Below are 23,894 nucleotides of genomic sequence, written 5' to 3' on the forward strand. Positions count from 1 at the left end.
TTTTTAAAGATCAATACTTTTCCACATTTTATTATTTTTGAAATTGGAAGGTATAATAAATGTCAAAAGAAATTGTCCAGTTGTGATATAGTTGTTATTGTAAATATCTGTGTGAACTTAATTTGCAAGTAAATTATTCAATTGAATTCTCTCTATGGGTGTTCGCATTGGTAGCACCAACCATGGCTGCACGTGAGCTTAAAAATGGATCTTAATTGCTTCTAAAATTACACCTTTATGTAGCAATGAAATAAAAATCTACAGTCTGTCAATTAAGACTACTGACAATTATGACTGTGGAGCAATGAAGAGCACCAGAAAACTCTAAACTCTATTGGAATAGATTATGGAATTTCCCAAGGTAGGAGAGATTTGTAAAGCCTAGTTATGCAACATGAAGGATTAATTACTCAAGTGCTGAATAAACTTCCTGTAAAAAGCTTCTGGCTAAAAAATTAATCTGTATAATTTTAAAAGAAGTAAAATGGATAGCCCTGTATTAGCTACCAGATTTAAGAAGAGAATTAGATGGTGTCCTTTTACTAAGATAATGAATAGTGGAGGCAGAAACAAATTTTGTTTTATTTGATAGTGATAGAGGGGTTGCAGGGATGGTGTGTTCAATGTTGGACTTGTTGAGTTTACATACTTATAAAATAGCAAAGTTCAACTGTCTGAAGGCATTGAAAAATATCTGAGTTGTAGATCTGTTTTGAGGAGACCTATAGATCAGGACTTTTTAACTTTTGGGGAGTCATACATTCTTACGAACTTTATCACACATACTCATCATAGGTAAGGGCATGTTTGGACCTCATAAAACCCATTGAAGGATGCCTCTTCCCCTGCACCCCCCCCCCCAGGAAACATAGAACTCATGTTAAAAATTCCTGTTAACTTAAGTTATGATTGAGGCCATCAAAATAATAATATATAAGGAGAGTATGTTGAGGGGAGTTGTAGGAGGGCCTGGGTAGAAAGCAGAGTAATGTCAACTTTTAAGGGACAGTTAGGAAGAAGACCATACAGAGGAAGCAGAGAAGGACTTGCCAGAAGTGGAAGAGAAGAGTATGGGGTCATAGACACCAAGAGAGTGTTTTGAGAAGTATGACATTAACAACTGGGTCCAAATGCCACAAAGCAAGCAAGCATGGATTGGGACTCCAAACTTTGGCAAAATTCAAATGAAGAGAAGTATTGCTTAGGTATACATTCTCAACAGACTTAGTTTCATAGGGTCTCCTCCTTTTTGTTGTAATTATTAACAGGTACAAAAGTGTCAGATTCTCTGAAACACAAACTGGATTTGAAATTCCAAGGATTTTGGCAACAAGTGACATTGCTTTGCGACTCCTACATACACACTATGACCATGTCACACCACTGCGCCCCATCTCAACATCATTCCAAGGACATACTACCAGAATACCACAGTTTGTCAAAGATGAAGTCAAGAGTGTAGAAGCAGCAATCAGCAAAGAGCTCCCAGAAGAGAGTAAACAACTAGAAAATGAGTCTAACTCTGTTCACGAAGAAGAAGAAACAAAATGTGAGGAACAAGGTGATATTGAAGTACAAACGGTAGGACACATTTTTTTAAATTTTATTTTTTATTGGTGTTCAATTTGCCAACATATAGAATAACACCCAGTGCTCATCCCATCAAGTGCTCCCCTCAGTGCCTGTCACCCAGTCACTCCCACCCCTGCCCACCTCCCTTTCTACCACCCCTTGTTCGTTTCCCAGAGTTAGGAGTCTCTCATGTTCTGTCTCCCTTTCTGATATTTCCCACTCATTTTTTCTCCTTTCCCCTTTATTCCCTTTCGCTATTTTTTATATTCCCCAAATGAATGAGAACATATAATGTTTGTCCTTCTCCAATTGACTTATTTCACTCAGCATAATACCCTCCAGTTCCATCCACGTCAAAACAAATGGTGGGTATTTGTCATTTCTAATGGCTGAGTAATATTCCATTGTATACATAAACCACATCTTCTTTATCCATTCATCTTTTGATGGACACCGAGGCTCCTTCCACAGTTTGGCTATTGTGGACGTTGCTGCTAGAAACATCGAGGTGCAGGTGTCCCGGCGTTTCACTGCGTCAGTATCTTTGGCGTAAATCCCCAGCAGTGCACTTGCTGGGTGGTAGGGCAGATCTATTTTTAAGTCTTTGAGGAACCTCCACAGTTTTCCAGAGTGGCTGCACCAGTTCACATTCCCACCAACAGTGCAAGAGGGTTCCCCTTTCTCCACATCCTCTCCAACATTTGTGGTTTCCTGCCTTATTAATTTTCCACATTCTCACTGGTGTGAGGTGGTATCTCATTGTGGTTTTGATCTGTATTTCCCTAATGGCAAGTGATGTGGAGCATTTTCTCATGTGCTTGTTGGCCAGGACACATTTTTTAAATACACATTTTTTAAGTATACATTTTTTCTTTGTGTAGTCAATGTTACTAGATTCCCCTGGAGCATTCTTAAGATGTTTTCCTAAACAACTAGAACTTGTCTGATAGTCACTTTCTTGCCAATTGCTCAACTTTGAATGTATCAATTTCCTTCTTGCCTTCTATCAATAGTCACTATTCAGAGTTAGTTCAGCCTGTTGCTTCAGTATTCTAAAGTTCAACACAAGAATTGCTCAGTTTTATTTTAGGGTCATACCTGAACAGCTTTGAAGCAAATTTATATTTGTTTATTGTATTTCAAACTCAAGGAAACATGCCATTACATGGAATCTTGAAGTAAATACCTTCACAAACTAAGGGATCATCTTACATTACTTACAAAAGTAAGAAAGAATTTTATAAAGTAAAATTGATTTTCTTAAAGTATTATACTGCTCTCTTAAAACTTGACATCTTTAGACATAGTAACATATTTGGGCAACTTAATAATCACATTCCCTTAATTGGTTCCTGTTCTTTTCTATTTCTGGGATTTTCAAACTACTTACTTAATACGTTAGCACTGTCTCTGTAGAATTTTTCAGAACTAAGTACCCGTTTTGTTTGGCCATAAACAATCTGCATTTTAGGAAGGACCAGAAATAGCAGGTTTTTCTACAAGTGCCTAAGATGCGTATTGTTTTATTGGTTTATTTTCTTTAAACACAAGGAAGGGTTAAGAATTAGATTGAATACAAATTTGAAATCAGAATAGGAATTATTAGATAATCTAAGAATATATGGAATTGCAAAATTCCATTTCAACTATTACATCAGAATAAAAAATTATGAAGGTTCTTTAGCAAAATAGAAAATGGTTATGACATAATGTTCAATACAAAGAATAGTATTTAGAGTATGATTACAACCATGTAAAAATTAAAAGGAATAGAGAAGAAGAACCCAGAAACCTGCATGTAACTGATATTTTAGAGAGGTCGGAAACAATTTGCTCTTTAAAAACGTGTCACTTGGGATCCCTGGGTGGCTCAGCGGTTAAGTGTTTGCCTTCGGCTCTGGGCGTGATCCTGGGATCCTGGGATCGAGTCCTACATCGGGCTCCCTGCATGGAGCCTGCTTCTGCCTCTGCCTGTGTCTCTGCTTCTCTCTGTGTCTCTTGTGAATAAATAAATAAAATATTTAAAAAAAAAACTTGTCACTTAAAATAAATGTTCTGTGAGCAATACAATAGCTTTTAAAATTAAAAAAAAAAAAAAGATTTTACCTCTTAGGTGACGTGGTAGCTCCCCTAGATAGAGTTCAACAATATTTCCAGTTCTGCCTTTTGTGAACATATGGGATGATTACTCTCCTCACCCCCCTGAAGTTAGGCATGACTAGGACTTGCTTTAGCTAATAAAATGTGGTGGATGGAAATACTGATTTCTGAGGGGACAAAAATAAAGAATGAGTAAATGGACCCTGACTTCACAACAGCAAATATATAGTAAAAAATAAAACAAAAACCTATCAACCCAAAATTTGACAGGATTTGTGGTTGAACATTCATGAAAACAGGACAAATTAAAAAACAAGGCAACAAAATTGTTGTATGAAACAAGTATTTAAAAATGTTTGGTCTTGATCTGATTCAAAATATTGGACAAGTCCTCCCCATAGTCAAGACCTTTGATTATAATTAATATTTAATGAAAACTTATCAACATTTTATTGAAGAATTTCACATTATTTAACAATTGTGAAATAATAATTAGAAAACATTATTTGATGGGTTATTTGAATTTACAGGGCTAACAATTCTTTCTTATGTAGTAAGGATTTATTATAGTTCTGTTAATGTTGAAAATAATTTTATATGGAAAATATAAGCATATAAATTCACTATAATGCCAGACAGTACAATTATAGATTTTTCTCAAGGTCTGTTCTTTGTTACAATAAGGACTTATTTCCTTTACTCTCAGCCAGTGAGCTCAGAGGTACCAAACTAAGCTTTCCACAGTTCAAATAGCTCTTACCATGTGATCACATCTGGTTTTTCTGTTATTATTTATGTTTTCTAGAACAGTTTCAACCTGTAACTAAAGGTATGCCAATGACTGATATTGATAATGCCACGATAGTATGTCCAGGAAAGCATTCTACCCAGTGGTAAAATGCATGTTTCATGGAATGTTGAAGCTATCCTCAAATAAGTAGTCTAGGAAACCCAGAGTAAAGATCAGCAGGATGAGTGGTATGGAAGAAATAGTTTTATTTTGTGGAACTTTACCACAGCTTGGGGAAACTTGACTAACAGTTGTGTGAATGGTACACAAGGAAACCTGGCTGGAAGTGATACAAGAGAGCTAACTAGGTTCTTGTCTCACAGAGTCGAAGAAAATCTCGTGGACAATGGAGAGTGAGCAAAGCAATAGAAATTTATTTATTTATTTATTTTTTAATTTTAAAAAAAAATTTTTTTTTATTTATTTATGATAGTCACAGAGAGAGAGAGAGAGAGAGGCAGAGACATAGGCAGAGGGAGAAGCAGGCTCCATGCACCGGGAGCCCGACGTGGGATTCGATCCCGGGTCTCCAGGATCACTCCCTGGGCCAAAGGCAGGCGCCAAACCGCTGCGCCACCCAGGGATCCCAGCAATAGAAATTTATTAAGCAAAGATACAGAGAAAGCTCTCAGCAGTGAGAGGGGTCCCAACAGGGTTGCCACTGAGGGCTTTTAGTGGCAGTCTTTAATTGAGAACCTAGCCAGGGAGCCCAGGGCCTTGAGATTCTTGTGCAGTCTTGGGGACTATTGATAACACCTTAATGAGTTATTTCTTTGTGGTCTGGTGAGTTTTTGTGATTTCTTAATAACCATCAAAGGGAGATACTCCCTGACATTTTGGAGCTAGGGAGCCAGATATATATATATTTATTTAGTTTTTGCTGCTTTATTTCTGTTTCCTTGGAATGGGTAGAAGCCTGACTCTTGGGCCTCTTGGTGTCCTTGGGGTTTATGGGAGCCCACAGATTCCTGGGAACCTGACTTTGGACCCTTCTCTTATATTTCCCCGCCTGGCCCCATCTACCCCTAATTTGTTCCTACATCAGAGGAAACACGGTTATTAAGGGAGTTGAAAAGAGAAAATTGCCCAAAAGAAGAGTAATATTAATTCACTTAGCACCCCTAATTCCAGGAACCACTCCTTTTATCACACCGAACTAGCATGTCTATAGATGTTTATGCACATGTGCTCTATCATCCTTCCAAAACCTCCACAGCATTCTGAGAATGTTAATATGAATAATGCTAAAGCATGTATGATTTCCACAGAAGCAGATGAATCCCATAATAATGTTAAGTGTGCCAAGGCAGGAGGGAAAGGCCATCTCCTGTGCTGAGGGAAGATTGATGGGGCAGGGGCAGGTCTGGGGAGCAGTAACTACTTACAATGAAGAATCCCCCAGGCACTTGCTGTGGTAAGCTGGGGAAAGGAGAGAGAGCAGATTTTAACAATGGTTAGCTGGGCCTATACTTGTCACTAATTCTGAACAGTGTAAACCACCTTTTGTAGGTGTGAGTAATCTGCAGGGGGCAAAAATCATTGGATATATAAAGAGAATCAGCAGCTTGAAAGAGGAGGATAAAGAAAATTTGATGGAATTTATGGGGGTGGGGAGTAAAAGACAGGATGGGAAGAAGTAAGAGGTTCAAAATCTGTATAAAAGAAGTTCCAGAAATTGAGAAGGGAAAGGAGTTTGATATAATAATTGGCGTAGGATCTGAAATCAATTTTTATTTGTATTTCATTCTACAGATTAAAAAATAACATTAAAGTTTTAAATAGAAAAACAAACTAATCAAAACTCAAAATGATAAAAATATATGAGGAGAACATAGGAAAGTTATTACCTTTACAGGAAGATTTTTCTTATCAGTACATCAAAATCAAGACCATAAAAGGAGATTCACTGGATTCAACCATTTGTATAGTCAAATAAACCTCACTATGAACAAAGTTGGAAGATAACAAAATGAAAAAACTAAATATGTAAAACAAGGGGTTAATATTTTAATATAGAGAGCTCTTACAAATTGGTAAGATAATTTCCTAATAAATAATTAGGCAAAGGACTTGAGTAGGCAGATGAGAGGAGATATGCAACTAGCTAATGAAAAAATTCAAAGATACTGAATCAAATAAGTGATCAAACTGGAAGCATCATTATAACCTGTCTTCTCAAATTGAACATGAGGGGGAGGAGGCATTTTCACATACTGTTAGAAATGTAAACTTTTACAGTCTTTCTGAAGGGCAGCTTGCTACTATGTAAATGTACCTATCAGTGATTTTAATTTTAGTAATTTATTATGAAATAATAGGACAGGTAAAAATGTGTTACAGTGTTTTTTGAGATTTAAAAAAATTTTATTTAATTTTTTAAAAAGATTTTTATTTATTTATTCATGAGAGACACAGAGAGAGAAGGAGAGAGAGAGGCAGAGACACAGGCAGAGGGAGAAGCAGGCTCCATGGTGGGAGCCTGACACGGGACATGATCCTGGGTCTCTAGGATCAGGCCCTGGGATGAAGGCAGGTGCTGAACCGCCGGGCCACCCAGGGATCCCCGAGATATTTTTATAGTAGCAAGTATAGTCCATGAAGTAATTACCAAATAGTCAACAGTCAAATATTAGTAGCCATTCAAAATAATGATACAGATTTTCTATATTTTTTTAATTTAAAATTTTTTATTGAGATAAAATTGACATATTAGTTTCAGGTATACAACATAATGATTTGATATCTCTACTAATTAAAATCCATCATCACACATAGTTACAAATATTTTTTTTTCTTGTGATGAGAACTTTTAAGATCTCTCTTAGCAACACTCAAATATACAATACAGTATTATTAAGTACGGTCACCATGCTGCTCATTACAACCCCAGGACTTATTCTATAACTGGAGTTTTGTACTCCTTAGCCATCTTCACCCATTTTACTCACCACCACCCCCTCCACCTTTGGTAATTACCAGCCTCTTCTCTGTGTCTAAGTTTGATTTTTTTTTTAAGATTTTATTTATTTATTCATGAGACACACACACACACACACACACACACACACACACACACACAGAGGCAGATACACAGGCAGAGGGAGAAGCAGGCCCCGTGCAGGGAGCCCGATGTGGGACTCAATCCCCGGTCTCCAGGATTGCCCTGGGCTGAAGGCAGATGCTAAACTGCTGAGCCACCTGGGCTGCCCTCTAAGTTTGTTTTTGTTGAACTTCCACATATTAGTGAGATTATCCATATTTACCTTCTCTGACTCATTCATATGACCTTCAAGGTCCATCCATGTTGTCACAAATGGCAAGATTTCCTTTTTTATTGCTTAATAATATTCCATTGTCTATATGTACCATAATTTTCTTTATCCATTCATCCATCAGTAAACACTTACATTATGTCTATGTCTTGACTACTGTAAATAATGCTGTAGTGAACATAACAGTGCATACATCTTTTCAAGTTAGTGTTTTAATTTCCTTTCTACCCAAGAGCAGAATTACTGGATCATATGGTAATTCTATTTTTAATTATTTTGAGGAAGCTCCAGACTGTTTTCTATAGCAGCTGCACCAATTTACATTCCCACCAACAGTGCACAAGTGTTCTTTTCTCTCTACTTCATTGCCAACCCTTATTATCTTTTTGTAAATAGCTATTCTAAGCTAAGAGGTGATATCCTTTGTTTCTTCATTTTACTTGACTCTCTGTGTTGGTTTCTGTGCATTAAACAGCCATCTCCCCCAGTCTTGGAATGGCTTCATGTAGCAGATAAAATGTATCATTCAACCCTTCCCTAGCTCTCCGATGTCTCTTGATCTTTTGTGATTGTCCAAAGCAGCCTACAGTCTTTTTAGTGGCTCTCAGTAGTTGAGGATGCACCAAGATCTATCAGTTTCCCAAACAAGAGGGTCTCAGTCAGCACCTAGGTTCAGGCTAATTGGAAACCAGGCTTCAGGCAGCAGTTTTTAAAGTATGCAAATATACATTTTTCAGGGGAATATTGAGAGAAGGATATTTTTGTCTGCTCCCTCTGAGCTAAGCCCTGGGGTAATAGCCAGTTAAGAACTCTCTCTTTCTTTGCAACTGTTTTATTGAACTCCTGAATACAAGCCCTGTTGGCCACCAGACCCAGGCAATCAAAGCAGCATCCTGTGGGCAGCAGCCACAAAAACCAGGGAACTAGATGCAAAACTCTGGCACCAGGCATATATGCAAGGGCTCCTCTGCTAAATACTGGTGCTCTAGAGTGTAGCAAAGAGAGACCAACCACCTTCTGTAGTCTCTGGGGAGGATTACAGTTAGCCCTTAGGTGTGTGTTTAATTGGAAGCCTGCCCCTCAGGCCACAACTCTGAAGATAAACTAATAGGCCTCTTTCACAAAAGACAGCTCCTGGGTCTGTTGCCTCTCTGCTGTGCCCTGGGGATGGTAGCCAGTTAAGAACTGGCTATTTGTTATAGTCCCGTGGGAGTTGTGAGTGAGTCCTATTGGTCACGAGAGCCAGGCAATCTAAAGTGTCCCCTGGGTGGTGGCTGCAAAAATCACACACAGAAAAAGGTTACAGGCTCCTCTCTGGGAAATAGTGGAACCTGGAGCTAGACGGAGGGAGAACAGAGATGGTACCCACTGGCCTCTGTTTTTTGAGTAACTTAGTAGGCCCCTAGATGTGTATTAAATTAGATGCCTGGCCCTTAGGTCTATACTTTAAGATAAGCAAATAAACCTCTTTCACAGAAAGTCTGGGTGATTTTCAGTCAGCCTCTTCTGCCTGGGCCCTGGGGTTGGTAAGTCCTACACCAGGAACCTTTTAACCCTTTCTCAGCTTGCTATAGCCTTGTGGGTTTTGTGGATGCAAGCCCCATCAGCTGTCAAAGCTAAGTGTTTAGGGGCTGGTCTCTCAATTGCAGGTTTTAAAAGTTAGGATGCTAGATGTGGGATTCAGATACTTAAGTCCTAGAGAAGATAGTGTTTATGCATTCCCTCCTGATTGTGGGTCTTTGCATGGAGGTGGGATTCATAGCAAGATTGTGTCTCAGCCTTTCTTACCTCATTCACCCAATGTGTAGGAGTCACTCAGCTAGTTTTGGGCTCCCCACCCCTTAGCCCCAGAGGAAACTGTTCCAAGTAGCTGTAGTTTTGATGTGCCTGTCTAGGGGTTGGTTCAAGTTCCCCTACATCTTGAACTGGAACGTATGTGCTATTATATAGAAAGATACCAAAAATGTATTAAGATATTTGTTCAAGTTACTAAATCGTATTAGCCATAGGATTCTGTTATGTGAGTGGATTTCTGTTACTTGTTAATGCATAGAAAAAAGTCTGGAAACCTAGTCACCAAACAGTGGCTATCTTGGTGATCAGGTTGTGGGGAGTTTGAGAAAGGTGAGATGATTCTATAGCATCAGTAATTTTTAAATTTTCTTTATACTCTGTATTATTTGAATTTTCAATAAGCAAGTACTAAATACACATTACTTTTTTTATTTTTTCACATTACTTTTCTAATAGAAAATGAATCTTTCTTTCTTTCTTTCTTTCTTTCTTTCTTTCTTTCTTTCTTCTTTTCTTTCTTTTCTTTCTTTTCTTTCTTTCATTCTTTCAAAGGAAGAAATTTCATAAGCCTCTGTGGTGCCCCATTTGCTTTTTTGTCATTGTGAAATTCTCTTCCATCCATCACCCTCATCCACTGTACCTAACTTCTTGTCTTTAAATGCTTACCTTAAATTTTGCTACCATAAAGTTTTCCCCTTCAGGCTGAATTAGATGTCTCTACTCCATTTTTATTATGCTTTATTATCTTAATCTTAAACAATAATTATGATCTTAAGGACAAGAATATCTTGATGGAGTTTGAATTTACTGTAGGCACAGGGCCTGGTATATGATAGGGACTCAATGAACATTTATTATTGAATGGATGAGATAAGTGAATGAATGTATGGTTAAGTGATTAAAAGTAAGCCCTGACTTGAGTCTAATTTGTTGTAAACAACCTACATAAGAACAGCCACCCATATCAAGGAATCAACCACTATTCCCATTTAAGTTATTCTGTATTGGATATGCTTAAGACTCTTTCAATTACAGTTGAGTGTGTTGGGAACCACTTATGCTATCTTTAGGGAATCTTCAAGCTTGTCACTAGAGATTCTTGGGACCCTCTCCTCAGCAGTTCTGATCCCGGTAGTGATCTGACATAGTACAAGTGGTGATAAGGAGGCCTTGCTTCCACTCCAAAGCCTCAGGAAGTGTGCCCCTTGCAGTCCAGTTGGAACTCAAGAGTGAAATTGAAGTAATACATACGGAGGGCAGTTAGGTTTGTATTCCTTTATAATCACAGCAGTACAGGGACTACCATAACCCTCATTGTCATTCACAACACTCATTTGTTTGGCAAGTGTATTCTAAATTTTTTAAACTGGCAGGTAAATTCATGAAATTTAACTTATATGTATCTGTGTACATGTATTTATGTAAGCATATGGGTAAATGAGGGGCTACCTGTAGTATCAGTAGGAAAACGTACTATATTTTGGCTTCACAGGAAGAAATTTCTGTATTTTTACAACTTTTTTCATTTAGGGTAAACTGCTTATCTTTAAATTTTTTGGTTGGTATATTTTAATATAAATAGATTTCCCGTATCTTTTTAATGTTTTAGAGGCTGATTGCAAGACAGATTATTTATATAATAATGTAGGAATTACCCAGAGTACCTGAGTTGTGCGTGATATGTGATATGATTACAAATAACAAGTATTTAGCACCTTGTGAAAAGAATTAAATCTCTTAGATTTAGAAGATGATCCAAATTATTTTTTTATAGATCTACTTTGCCACTAGAGGGCTCTTAATACCATATTTTAGTTAATTTAAATATAATAATACAATAAAATTGTAGGTATTGAGTAATAGTGTCTTCCCAATTTATATATTTTACAAAATTTTTAGAAAAGCCTAATTTAAATATCACACATTTAAGAGAAATTTTGTTTTTTTAAAAAAAGATAACCACCTTCAGAAATATTTTAGTGATCTTGGGGATCCCGGGGTGGCTCAGTAGTTTAGTGCCTGCCTTCAGCTGAGGGCATAATCCTGGAATCCCGGGATTGAGTCCCACATTGGGCTCCCTGTGTGGAGCCTGCTTCTCCTTCTGCCTGTGTCTCTGCCTCTCTCTCTCTCTCTCTGTCTCTCATGAATAAATAAATAAAATCTTTAAGAAATATATTTTAGTGATTTTTAAAAATATTTTAGTGATCTAAGGGACATGCATGATATATGGGCTTTTAAACTTTTGAAAGTTCAGATTAAAAATAGTCTTTTTTTTAAAGATTTTATTTAGTTATTTGAGAGAGATAGAGAGTATGACCAAGGTAAGGGGCAGAGAGAGAAGCAGACTCCCCACTGAGCAGGGAGCCCATTATGGGGCTCAATCCCATGACTCCAGGATCATGACCTGAACTGAAGGCAGATGTTAACCAACCGAGCCACCCAGGTGCCCAGAAATAGTCTTTATCTTTAAGATACTCTAAACAGATATAAAATTTAACATAAATATTAGTACATATAGTATATATGAAACATTATGAAGTAACTTCTATAAGAAATTCAACATGATCATTATTTTCAATGAGCTAACCATCTTGTAACAGTTGTTACCATATATTTGGATATGTGTAATGAGAGAGATTACGGGTGGGAGTTAAGAGATTACAGTTAATCCAAAGGAAAAATAGAATGAATAGAAATGGAAGTCTTCTCTGATGAGGTAACATTTGGACTAAATCTTTTGATAGACATGGAGAAGTTTAGATGAGAAGGAAAGGAAATTATTCTGGTTATGGGGAAAAGCGTGAGGATGTGAAATATTCTTAGAGATTTGGGTACTTCTTGGTATCATTGTGGATAAATTTTAAATCCATGAGAATAACTCCTGTAAAAAATATAGCATTAACATTCAACAACCTTCAACTTCCCACAAATTTACTTCAGCAACCCATTTTCATGATCATATTATGGACCTTGTACTTATTTCTTTACTCAATAAATGTCTATTGAATGCCTACCTATGTATGCTGGTACTGTTCTGCCCTCAAAAGATACTTATGAAAGGACAAATGAGATTCCTGCTCTGATGATTTATACCCAAGTCACGAGAAACCAACAATAAATTTTAAAAAATGGAAAACAGATAGTAATAAATGTCATGCACCGAATTAAACAGGATTATGGGAGTGACTGGTATAGAGACTAGATTGGGTGGTAAGGATACAAGAGAGCTAGGTTCTTGTCTCACGGAGTCAAAGAATGAATCTCACAGACAATGGAGAGTGAGTAAAGTGATAGAAGTTTATTAAGCAAAGAAAGAGAGAAATCTGTCAGAAATGAGAAGAGTCCTGACAGGGTTTCCACTGAGGGCTTTTAGTGGCAGTCTTTTATTGAGAACTGACTGGCTTATGACCTTGAGAGTCTTGTGCTGTCTTGGTTTGAATTAGGACTGGTGATAACATCTTTAATGGTTTACTGCTTCTTTGGGGTCCGGTTATTCTTTGTTGGTCACAGATGACTGCCATAAAAAGACACCCTCCTTGCCCACACCTAGGGCAGGGTGGCCTGGCTTGTTCCCTTATCTCTGGTTTCCTTACACCTCAGCATTTTGGGGATTTCTGTGAGCCTGACTCTATGGCCCCCTACCTAGCCCTTCCTAGCCCTGTTTGTCCCTAACTCAGTTAGGGAGAGCTTATATGATGAGTTATTATTTAAGCTGAGAATGACTAGAAGGAATCAGATATGTAATAGGGTAAATATATTCTAGTCTGAGACTACCATTACTGCAAAGGTCATGAACTGAGTGCCAGGTAAGAAGGCCAGTGGACTGATATATGGTGGCAAGGAGGAAAGTGGTATGTGATGACATTGGAGAGGAAAGCAGAAGCCAGAAGCAGGGTTTTGCAGACCAGAGAAAGAAGTTAAGATTTTATTGTAAATGTAATGGAAAGCCATTAGAGGATTTTAAGTGGGAGGGTGGCACGATCTGATTTATAGCTTTGGAAGGTTTTCTCGTTACTATGTAGAGAATGGATTGTGTAGGGCCAGAGTGGAAGCCCAGCATCTGATTAAATAGCACTGGGGAGGTATGAGAGGCAGTGGTGCTTGGTTGAAAGTGGTAGTAAGAGACATGGAAAGGTGAATATGGTTGGGATATGTTTTGCAGGTAAAATAAACAATCCTGCGGAGTTTTTATTTTGGGAAACTAAACAGATGGTGGTGCAATTTACTGAGATGCACAGAACTGGGCTGAACTGGTTGACAGTGACAGTAAAACAAAAGTTTTATTGTGGTCATAGCACTTTTGGGACACACAAATGGAAATGTCAAGTGGGCAGATGTGAACCTGGAGTTCTGAGCCAAGTCAGGCGCAGCTACGTGTCCGTGTGCAGATTGTGCTCTGCACTTGTAGAGAAGTACAGATTGTGTGTGTCCTAAAGAGCATCGTTAGCATAGATTTGGAAACCCCTGGCCTACAGATGGTATTAAAGCCACAGGAATAAGTGAGAATTCAGCAAACTCAGGATAATCATTCTTAGCTTTTAAACAAAATGAAGCAAATGATGCTGTATTTTCAAAAATTCACTCTAATTCTGTATGAAGAGCCAATTCAAACAATTTATTCTGAAGCGCTAAATTTAAATCACCTTTTGATGGAAAAAATTGGATTTCAGATCAGTGAACTTCCTTTATATAGATGTTCTTCTTTTGATGGACAGCAGAATTCTAGATGAAGTTGTATCAGTGCTGATGTTTGGCAGATGTGCAATATATGTGTAAGATTGCCTGCTGCACTAATAATTGTTAGTATCAGTCTTTTGTGTTCTTGTTAAATACTTTCATGATTTTTGTGGCTTTTGATTGGTTTAGTTATGTTTTTACATTTAAATCTTTTATCCATCTGGAATTTATTTTGGTGTAAAGTGGGAAGAATCTAAATTTATTTTATTTCAAATCATAGCCAACTGTCTCAGAACACTTACCATATGAACCTAGGCTTTTCCTATTGATCTGAAATGCCAAATGCTAAATTCCCAAGTGGATCATGAGATCTATTTCTGGAATCTCTATTCTGTTTCCATGGATCTTATTCATGATCCAGGTCATTTTATATCAAATTCAAATCACATATGTATTAAAAATTTTCCATGTTAAAATATCTGCTCATTTATCAAGTTGCAACAAAAAATACTTTGCTAGTGTTCTATGAAGTTCTTCCCATATTATAAGCCAATTCCAGTATCTACTGAGCCAAGGTGTCATTGAAAAGTTATACTTTAGCTACCTTCTCTATCAGATTCTGTCAATGTTTCCAGGCAAACTGGAATTCTTTTTAGAAAGTATTATTTTTATAGATTTATTATACATATAAATTTAGTACAATTCTTTTTTTTTTTTTTAATTTTTATTTATTTATGATAGTCACAGAGAGAGAGAGAGAGAGAGAGAGAGGCAGAGACACAGGCAGAGGGAGAAGCAGGCTCCATGCACCAGGAGCCTGACGTGGGATTCGATCCCGGGTCTCCAGGATCGCGCCCTGGGCCAAAGGCAGGCGCCAAACCGCTGCGCCACCCAGGGTTCCCAATTTAGTACAATTCAATAAAAATTCCAGTTGGTAATTTTTGAAACTTAATAAAAACACCCTAAAGTTTATTTGGAGAAGAAAAAAAATCCATGGAAAATAGCTGATTTTATAAAACAATTATGATGAAACAGGATTTTTTATTATCAGATATAAACATGATGATAACATGAAGAAAGAAGCATTTTTTTCTTTTCTTTTAAAATGTTATTTATTTATTCATGAGAGACACAGAGACACAGGCAGAGAGAGGAGAAGCAGGCTCCATGCAGGGAGCCCGATGTGGGACTTGATCCCAGGAATCCGGAATCACACCCTAACCCAAAGGCAGACGCTCTACCCCTGAGCCACCCAGGCATCCCAAAAAGCAATTTTTTTCAACTTCATTGCCAACTAACACAAGGAGCTTTATAATGTATAAAATTATGATTATATTGTCAACAGATGCAGTTTGGAGCTTATGTTTTGTGCAGGAGTTATATTCTGATGGTGCAGCTGCAATGGCAGGAAAACGTTCTGGAGTGGTTAGCAAGATTAAGGAGGTTGCACCAGAAGATAACCTGACATATTGCTTCTTGAATAAAGAAGTCTAGCTTTAAAAAAGGAGTCAGTTGAGCTAAAGAGTACCATAAAATAATAAAAATTCTGAATTAGGTAAAGTCAATGTGTTAAATACAAGATTATTCTACTATGTGATAACATAGAAGCTGATAAATTCCTGTTGTTTCATGCTGCAGTACTATGGCTATCAAGGTAAAAATTCCTTTCAGAAATCTAAATTCTTAGTTTTCCTGCAAGGTAAGAAATCAGTTTGGTCTAAACTCTGAAGAATCCTTAACTTTTTGAAGATGTGAATTGGAAAGCCTGCCTCGCTTATTGGCCTGGTATCTTTGGTATTTTTAATGATCATAATCCTTCCTGTAAGAAAGAAATGCAACTGGCTTGTTAATGATAGTGCTAAAGGCCATCTGGATGTCCATGGGCACCTGAAATTCAACATATCCACAGCTGAATTCGTTACTTTTCCCCCAAACCTGTCCTTCCTCCTTGTCTTTTCCTGATAATTGTATCACCCACCATCCACCTTATTACCTAAGCCAGACACCTGAAAATTGGCTTTCACCTATGTCTTGTCTTCTTTATCAACTTGCCTTCCAAGTTACGTTGATCCTACCTCCGTGTCATCTGTGTGTCATCTCTGTGTCATATATGCTCCTTCTAATGAATCTGATTACTTCTACCTTGAGGTAGTCCCTGGTCCTCTTGCCTTGGGCTTCTTACTCTCCACCAATGAATCCATTCTTCAGCTGGCCACCAGAATACGTTTCCAAATACAAACATCTTTTAAAAAAAAAAAAAAAAAAAAGATTTATTTATTTATTTATTTATTTATTTATTTATTTATTTATTCATGAGAGACCGAGAGAGAGAGAGAGAGAGAGAGAGAGAGGCAGAGACACAAGCAGAGGGAGAAGCAGGCTCCATGCAGGGAGCCCGACGTGGGACTCGATCCCGGATCTCCAGGATCACACCCTGGGCTGCAGGCAGTGCTAAACCACTGCACCACTGGGGCTGCCCAAATACAAACATCTTCATGTCACTTTCCTATTAAGTCTTTTCTGAGCTTTCTTTACCCACAGGAGAAACTGTACTCTTTAGAGTGTCATCTTAACCCTAAACTCTGGCTCCTGCCTCTCTCCACCTTAAAATTTTTACATTCTCTTAGTATTTCTCACCTCAGCCATACCTGAGTACTTGAGGTGCTTGGAACTCTGTTTTGCTTCATAACTTTCTGCCTTTACGCACACTTGGAATTCTATCCCATTATTTTTCCTAATTATCTTTCAAGATTTAGTTCAAACTTTACCACCTTTGGGTAGCATTTCCTATCTTCATCCTCTCACGTAATATTTTTTTCCCACAGAATCAATGGTTTCTCCTTTATATTCCTCTTCTGGAGGACTTTTTAACTATAGTACCCACAATACCGTATTATAATTATTTGTTTACCGTTTTCCTTAATAAATTGGGAGCACCTTGAGTCAGGGACCTTATCTTTTTGTTGTTGTTGTTTATTCCTAGTATCTGTCAATACCTGTACAATTTAGGCAGTCTGTTAAAATTCTTTGAATGAATGAGTTAGTAAATGAGAAGTTTCAGAGGTGCAATGAAAAGGGTTGGCAGAGAATGCAGTAGTGTTAAAACTGGTCAAGAGGAAGACACAGGGAAATGCAGCGACAGTAATAAGGGAAAGGATAATTTATTAAGGGAGACTTGGCTTTGTATGGTGGTTGAGGATGAGAGACGTGGTGGGGTTAACTAGCTTTAAGCTTCTCACTAAAAATTCTGGTACAAGGTTTTTCTATTGCTCTAGAAGTATAGATGGTATCTGGGGTCAAATGAAGTTTGGTGGATATCATTCAGTTTGCAAATATTAGGCACACACAAACTAAATCTTTACAGTAACAACACTGCATTTATATAGTGCTTTACTGTGTACAAAATTCTTTACTTCTATTATTTTGAATCTTAGAACAGTTATTTCCCTAAGCTTCAGTTTTCTTTTTTTTCTTTTCTTTTCTTTTTTTTTTTTTTTTTTGTAAAATGAAAATAATAGCCATCTCCTAGGATTGTTTACAAGATGTGTTGTTATGTCTGTCACACAGTTTAGTACCAAATATATTGTTAGAGCAGGAATTTGAGGCCCAAAATGGGTCAATGACTTGCTCGAGGTTACAAAAGTAAGTTAGTGGCAGATTTAGATATACATTCTATATCTTATGGCTTCCTGTTGAAATATTCACTTTACTACACTACACTATAGTATTTTTTACATTACTTGGTGCATGACATCTTTAATTTCCTTGAGAGGCTCACCCAAAAGCAGGCTTTGGAATTACTCTATCAGAGAGCTGATTGCCAAAATCAAGCAAAGTCTAAAAGATGGCTAAAATCAAAATGCAAATATAAATAATTTTTATAGCTTGCATTGTTTCCTAGTCTATTTTATACTTGAAGGTTGTCATCAGAGAATCTTAGCAGACTCGCTCCTGCCCTCGTGAAGTTCTGTGGAGATGTGCTCTCATTTTAACTGATTTTTAAAATATTGTTTTTGAGTCCAGTTTTTCTGCCAGAACAAGTGTCAGTTTGGGGCCCTAGAATTAAGGTAGCAGGCATCTGAAGTGGGAACTGGAGCAGAAAGAGAGTGAAGAGTGAATCTGGGCTACAGCAGACACTGACAATCATACCCATCTGTCCTTGTGTTTTCTGTAGAGTTTTGTCCAGGAAGAATCTGACGCCACAAAATGTGAACTGGAGATGAAATTATTAAGTGAAACAGTTTTATCAGGTATTCTTCTAAATTACATTTGTAGAATTTAACTTTATTGGGATTTTCTGCTTAAACAGAAATGCAGGGTCATTATTTAAAAAGTTCGGATATTGCAGAAATATATTTAAAGTGAAAATTCTTCATAATCTCTCTTCTAAAATAGTAAATATTAACAAAAATTTCTCCTATTTGTATTTCTTCTCTTTGCGGCTCTCTTTTCATTTTTAATGAAACCATGATATATCATTACAAATGTTTGAAAATTACTTTTTTATCAGTAATATTTGTTATTTTATGTAACATATTCTGCATACATACATAGGACATACTACATATTCTACTTAAATGAATTATAGTCAACACTATCCTAAATCAGAACACATTATAACCTTGCTTTTTAGTAGCTGTATATTCCATCCTATAGTGGAACATTATTTAAATCTTCATTGATATACAATAAAGTTCTTTTTAATTTTTTTATTACAAACAATGTTGTAATGAATATTCACAAACACATACACAATCATAAATTTCTCAACACTTTTGTATTCAGTCCTGGAAAATCGCAATTGGAGAGAGTTTTAAAATGTCAAAATGATAGTGATGTCTAATTTGCAAATCTTTATTTTATTTTTTTCAATGCCTTAAAATAACAACTCTCATTTATTTTATTTTTTAATATTTTATTTCAATTCAATTTGCCAAAAATAGTGTAACACCCAGTGCTCATCTCATCATGTGGCTTCCCTTAATGCCCATCACTCAGTTACCCCATTCCCCACCCACCTCTCCTTTTGCAACTCTTTGTTTCCCAGAGTTAGGAGGCTCTCATGGTTTGTCTTCCTCTCCCATTTTTCCTGACTCAGTTTCCCTTCTTTCCCTTATGTTCCCTATCACTATTTCTTATATTCCACAGATAAGTGAAACCATATGATAATTGTCTTTCTCTGATTGACTTATTTCACTCACATAATACCCTCCAGTTCCATCCATGTCAAAGTAAATGGTTTGTATTCCTCCTTTTTGATGGCTGAGTAATATTCCATCATTTATATATCTTCCACAGTTTGGCTATTGTGGACATGGCTGCTATGAACATTTGGGGTCGTTTCATTACATCTATATCTACATCTGTATCTTTGGGGTAAATACCCAGTGATGTAATTGCAGAGTCATAGGGTAGCTCTATTTTTAATTTCTTGAGGAACCTCCACACTGTTTTCCAGAGTGGTTGTACCAGTTTGTATTCCCACCAACAGTGTAAGAGGGTTCCCCTTTCTCCACATACTCCCCAACATTTGTTTCCCATCTTCTTAATTTTAACCATTCTCAGTGGTGTAAAGTAGTATCTCATTGTGGTTTTGATTTGTATTTCCCTGATGGCAAGTGATGTAGAACAGTTTTTCATGTGTTTGTTGGCCATCTGTAGGTCATCTTTGGAGAACTGCCTGTTCATGTCTTCTGCCCATTTCATAACTGGATTGTTTGTCTCTTGGGAGTTGAGTTTAATAAGTTCTTAATAGATCTTGGATATTAGCACTTTATCTGATATGTCATTTGCAAATTATCTTCTCCCAGTCTAAAAGTTGCCTTTTAGTTTTGTTGGCTGTTTCCTTTGCTGTGCAGAAGCATTTTACCTTGATGAAGTCCTAATAGTTCATTTTTGTTTTTGTTTCCCTTGCCTTCATAGATGTGTCTTGCAAGAAATTGCTGTGGCCAAGTTCAAAAAGGTTGTTGCCTGTGTTCTCCTCTAGGATTTTGATGGATTCTTGTCTCACATTTAGATCTTTTAGCCATTTTGAATTTAGCTTTCTGTATGATGTAAGAAAATGGTCTAGTTTCATTCTTCTGCTTGTGGCTGTCCAATTTTCCCAAGACTATTTATTGAAGAAACTGTCTTTTTTTTTTTCCATTGGATATTCTTCATTGCTTTGTCAAAGATGAGTTGACCATAGAGTTGAGGGTCCATTTTAGGATTCTCTATTCTGTTCCAATGATCTATGTGTCTGTTTTTGTGCCAGTACCATACTGCCTTGATGATCACAGCTTTGTAATACAGCTTGAAGTCAGGCATTGTGATGCCCCAGCTTTGGTTTTCTTTTTCAACATTCCTCTGGCTATTTGGGGTCTTTTCTGGTTCCGTACAAATCTTAGGAATATTTGTTCCAACTCTGTGAAGAAAATCCATTGTATATTGTTAGGGATTGCATTGAATATGTAAATTGCTCTGGGTAGCACAGACATTTTCACAATATTTATTCTTCCAATCCATGGGCATGGAATGCTTTTCCATCTCTTTGTGTCTTCCTCGGTTTCTCTAATAAGTGTGTAGTTTTTAGAGCATAGATCCTATACCTCTTTGGTTAGATTTATTCCTAGGTATCTTACAGTTTTGGGTGCAATTATAAATGGGATTGATTCCTTAATTTGTCTTTCTTCATTCTCATTGTTAATGTATAGAAATGCAGCTAATTTCTGTGCATTGATGTTGTATCCTGCCATGTTGCTAAATTGTTGTATGAGTTCTAGCAATTTTGGGGTGGAATCTTTTGGGTTTTCTACATACAGTATCATGTCGTCTGTGAAGAGGGAGAGTTTGACTTCTTCTTTGCCAACTTGAATGCCTTTATTTCTTTTTGTTGTCTGATTGCTGAAGCTAGAACTTCTAGGACTCTGTTGAATAACAGTGGTAAGAGTGGATATCCCTGCCATGTTCCTGACCTAAAGGGAAAAACTCATTTTTCCCCGTTGAGAATGATATTCACTATGGGCTTTTCATAGATGGCTTTTATGATATTGAGATATGTTCCCACTATCCCTACACTTTGAAGAGTTTTAATAAGGAATGGATGCTATATTTTGTCAAATGCTTTCTCTGCATCTATTGAGAGGATCATATGGTTTTCTTGTCTTTTCTTTTATTGATGTGATCTATCATATTCACTGTTTTACGAATGTTGAGCCACCCTTGCATCCCAGGGATAAATCTCGCTTGGTCATGGTGAATAATCCTCTTAATGTATTGTTGGATCCTATTGGCTAGTATCTTGGTGAGAATTTTTGCATACATGTTCATCAGGGATATTGCTCTGTAATAATTCTTTTTGGTGGGATCTTTGTCTGGTTTTGGAATCAAGGTAATGCTGGCCCCATAGAACGAGTTTGGAGGTATTCCTTCCATTTCTATCCTTTGAAATAGCTTTAGTAGAATAGGTATTATTTCTCCTTTAAGGGAAGCCCAGGTGGCTCAGCAGTTTAGTGCCACCTTCAGCCCAGGGCCTGATCCTGGAGACCCGGGATCGAGTCCCACGCCGGGATCCCTGCATGGAGCCTGCTTCTCCCTCTGCCTGCATCTCTGCCTCTCTCTCTCTCTCTCTCTCTTTCTCTCATGAATAAATAAATAAAATCTTTAAAAAAATCATTTTTCCATTAAATGTTCTGTGGAATTCCCCTGGGAAGCCATATGGTCCTGGACTTTTGTTTCTTTGGAGGTTTTTGATGACTGCTTCAATTTCCTCACTCATTATTTGTCTGTTCAGGTTTTCTATTTCTTCCTATTTCAGTTTTGGTAATTTGTAGGTTTCCAGGAATGCATCCATTTCTTGCATATTGCCTAATTTTTTGGCATATAGTTGCTCATAATATGTTTTTAAATTCATTTATATTTCCTTGGTATTGTTTGTGATCTCTCCTCTTTCATTCATGATTTTGTTAATTTGAATCTTTTTTCTTTTTAATTAGTCTGGCCAGGGGTTTATTTATCTTCTTAATTCTTTCAAAGAACCAGCTCTTGGTTTTCTTGATCTCTGAGTTCTGCTCTAATCTTTATTTCTCTCCTTCTGCTTGGTTTGGGATTTATTTGCTGTTCTTTCTCATATTCCCTTAAGTGGAAGGTTAACCTGTGTATTTGAGATTTTTCCAATTTTTTGAGGGAGGCTTGTGTTGAGATGTATTTCCTTCTTAGGACTACCTTTGCTGTATCCCAAAGATTTTGAACAGTTGTGCTTTCATTTTTGTTAGCTAATTCTTCTCTAATTTCCTGGTTGACCCATTCATCTTTTAGTAGGATACTCTTTGACCTCCAAGTGTTTGAGTTTCTTCCAAATTTCTTCATGTGGATTGAATTCTAGTTTCAAACCATTGTGGTCTGAAAATATGCAGGGGACAATCCCAATCTTTTGGTATTGGTTGAGGCCTGATATGTGACCCAGTATGTGGTCTATTCTGGAGAAAGTTCCACGTGCACTTGAGAAGAATATGTATTCTGGTTGCATTAGGATGAAATGTTCTGTATATATCTGTCAAATCCATTTGGTTCAGTGTGTCATTCAAAGCCCTTGTTTCTTTGGTGATGTTCTGCTTAGAATATCTGTCTTTTGCTGAGAGTTCTGTGTTGAAGTCTCCTACTATTAAGGTATTATTACGTATGAGTCTCTTTACTTTGGTTATTAATTGATTGATATACTTGGCTGCTCCCACATTAGGGGCATAAATATTCATAAGTCTTAGGTCTTCTTGTTGGATAGCGCCTTTAAGTATGACATAGTGTCCCTCTTCATCTCTTATTGCAGTCTTTGGTATAAACTCTAATTTATCTGATAATGAAGATTGCTACCCCAGCTTTCTTTTGAGGACCATTTGAATGGTAAATGGTTCTCCTCCCCTTCATTTTCAGTCTGGAGGTGTCCTTAGGTCTAAAATGAGTCTCAGCATATAGATGGATCTTGCTTTTTTTTATCCAGTCTGATACCCTACATCTTTGGTGGGATCATTTAGCCCATTCACGTTAAGATACTATTGAAAGATCTGAATTTAGTATCATAGTATTATCTATACAGTCCCTGTTTTTATGGATTGTTTCTTTGGGCTCCTTTTTTCTTTTACAGGGTCCCCCTTAATATTTCTTGCAGAGCCAGTTTGGTGGTCACAAATTCTTTCAGTTTCTGGCTATCCTGGAAGTTCTTTATCTCTCCTATTTTAAATGACAGCCTTGATGGATAAAGTATTCTTGGCTGCATGTTTTTCTCATTTAGTACCCTGTATACATCATGCAAGCCCTTTCTGGCCTGCCAGGTCTCTGGGGATAGGTCTGCTGTTAATCTGATGTTTCTCCCCATATAAGTTAAGAATCTCTTGTCTCAAGCTGCTTTTAGGATTTTCTCTTTATCTCTGAAATTTGCAAGCTTCACTACTATATGTCTGGGTGTTGATTGGTTTCTATTGATTCTGGGGTGATCCTCTCTATCTCTTGGATATGTATGCCTGATTCCTTCCTCAAGTTAGGGAAGTCTCAGCTATGATTTGTTCAAACATATTTTCTGGTCCTTGCTCTCTCTCTCCACGTCCTCTGGAATCCCAGTAAGACAAATATTATTCTTTCACAAGCTATCACTTAATTTTCAGAGTCTCATGGACTCTCATGGACTCTTAGTTGTTTTCTCTCTTTTCCTTAGCTTC

General features: G+C 37.2%; 1 protein-coding gene across 12 annotated transcripts in view; it reads left to right on the forward strand.

Moving 5' to 3' along the window:
• The window catches only part of DNAI7 (dynein axonemal intermediate chain 7), a 65,755-nt gene that overhangs the window by 30,668 nt on the left and 11,193 nt on the right, over positions 1–23,894 (forward strand). For 11 of the 12 annotated variants that reach the window (XM_025455392.3, XM_025455394.3, XM_049102791.1 and 8 more), the window contains 2 exons: positions 1,269–1,581; positions 18,380–18,455. In XM_025455392.3, coding sequence (XP_025311177.1) covers positions 1,269–1,581; positions 18,380–18,455 — 389 coding nt within the window. The remainder of the gene's footprint in view (positions 1–1,268; positions 1,582–18,379; positions 18,456–23,894) is intronic. The other variant, XM_049102792.1, reaches the window with a different exon arrangement.

This window comes from Canis lupus, chromosome 27 (genome assembly GCF_003254725.2).
Source record: "Canis lupus dingo isolate Sandy chromosome 27, ASM325472v2, whole genome shotgun sequence".
Lineage (NCBI taxonomy): Eukaryota > Metazoa > Chordata > Mammalia > Carnivora > Canidae > Canis > Canis lupus.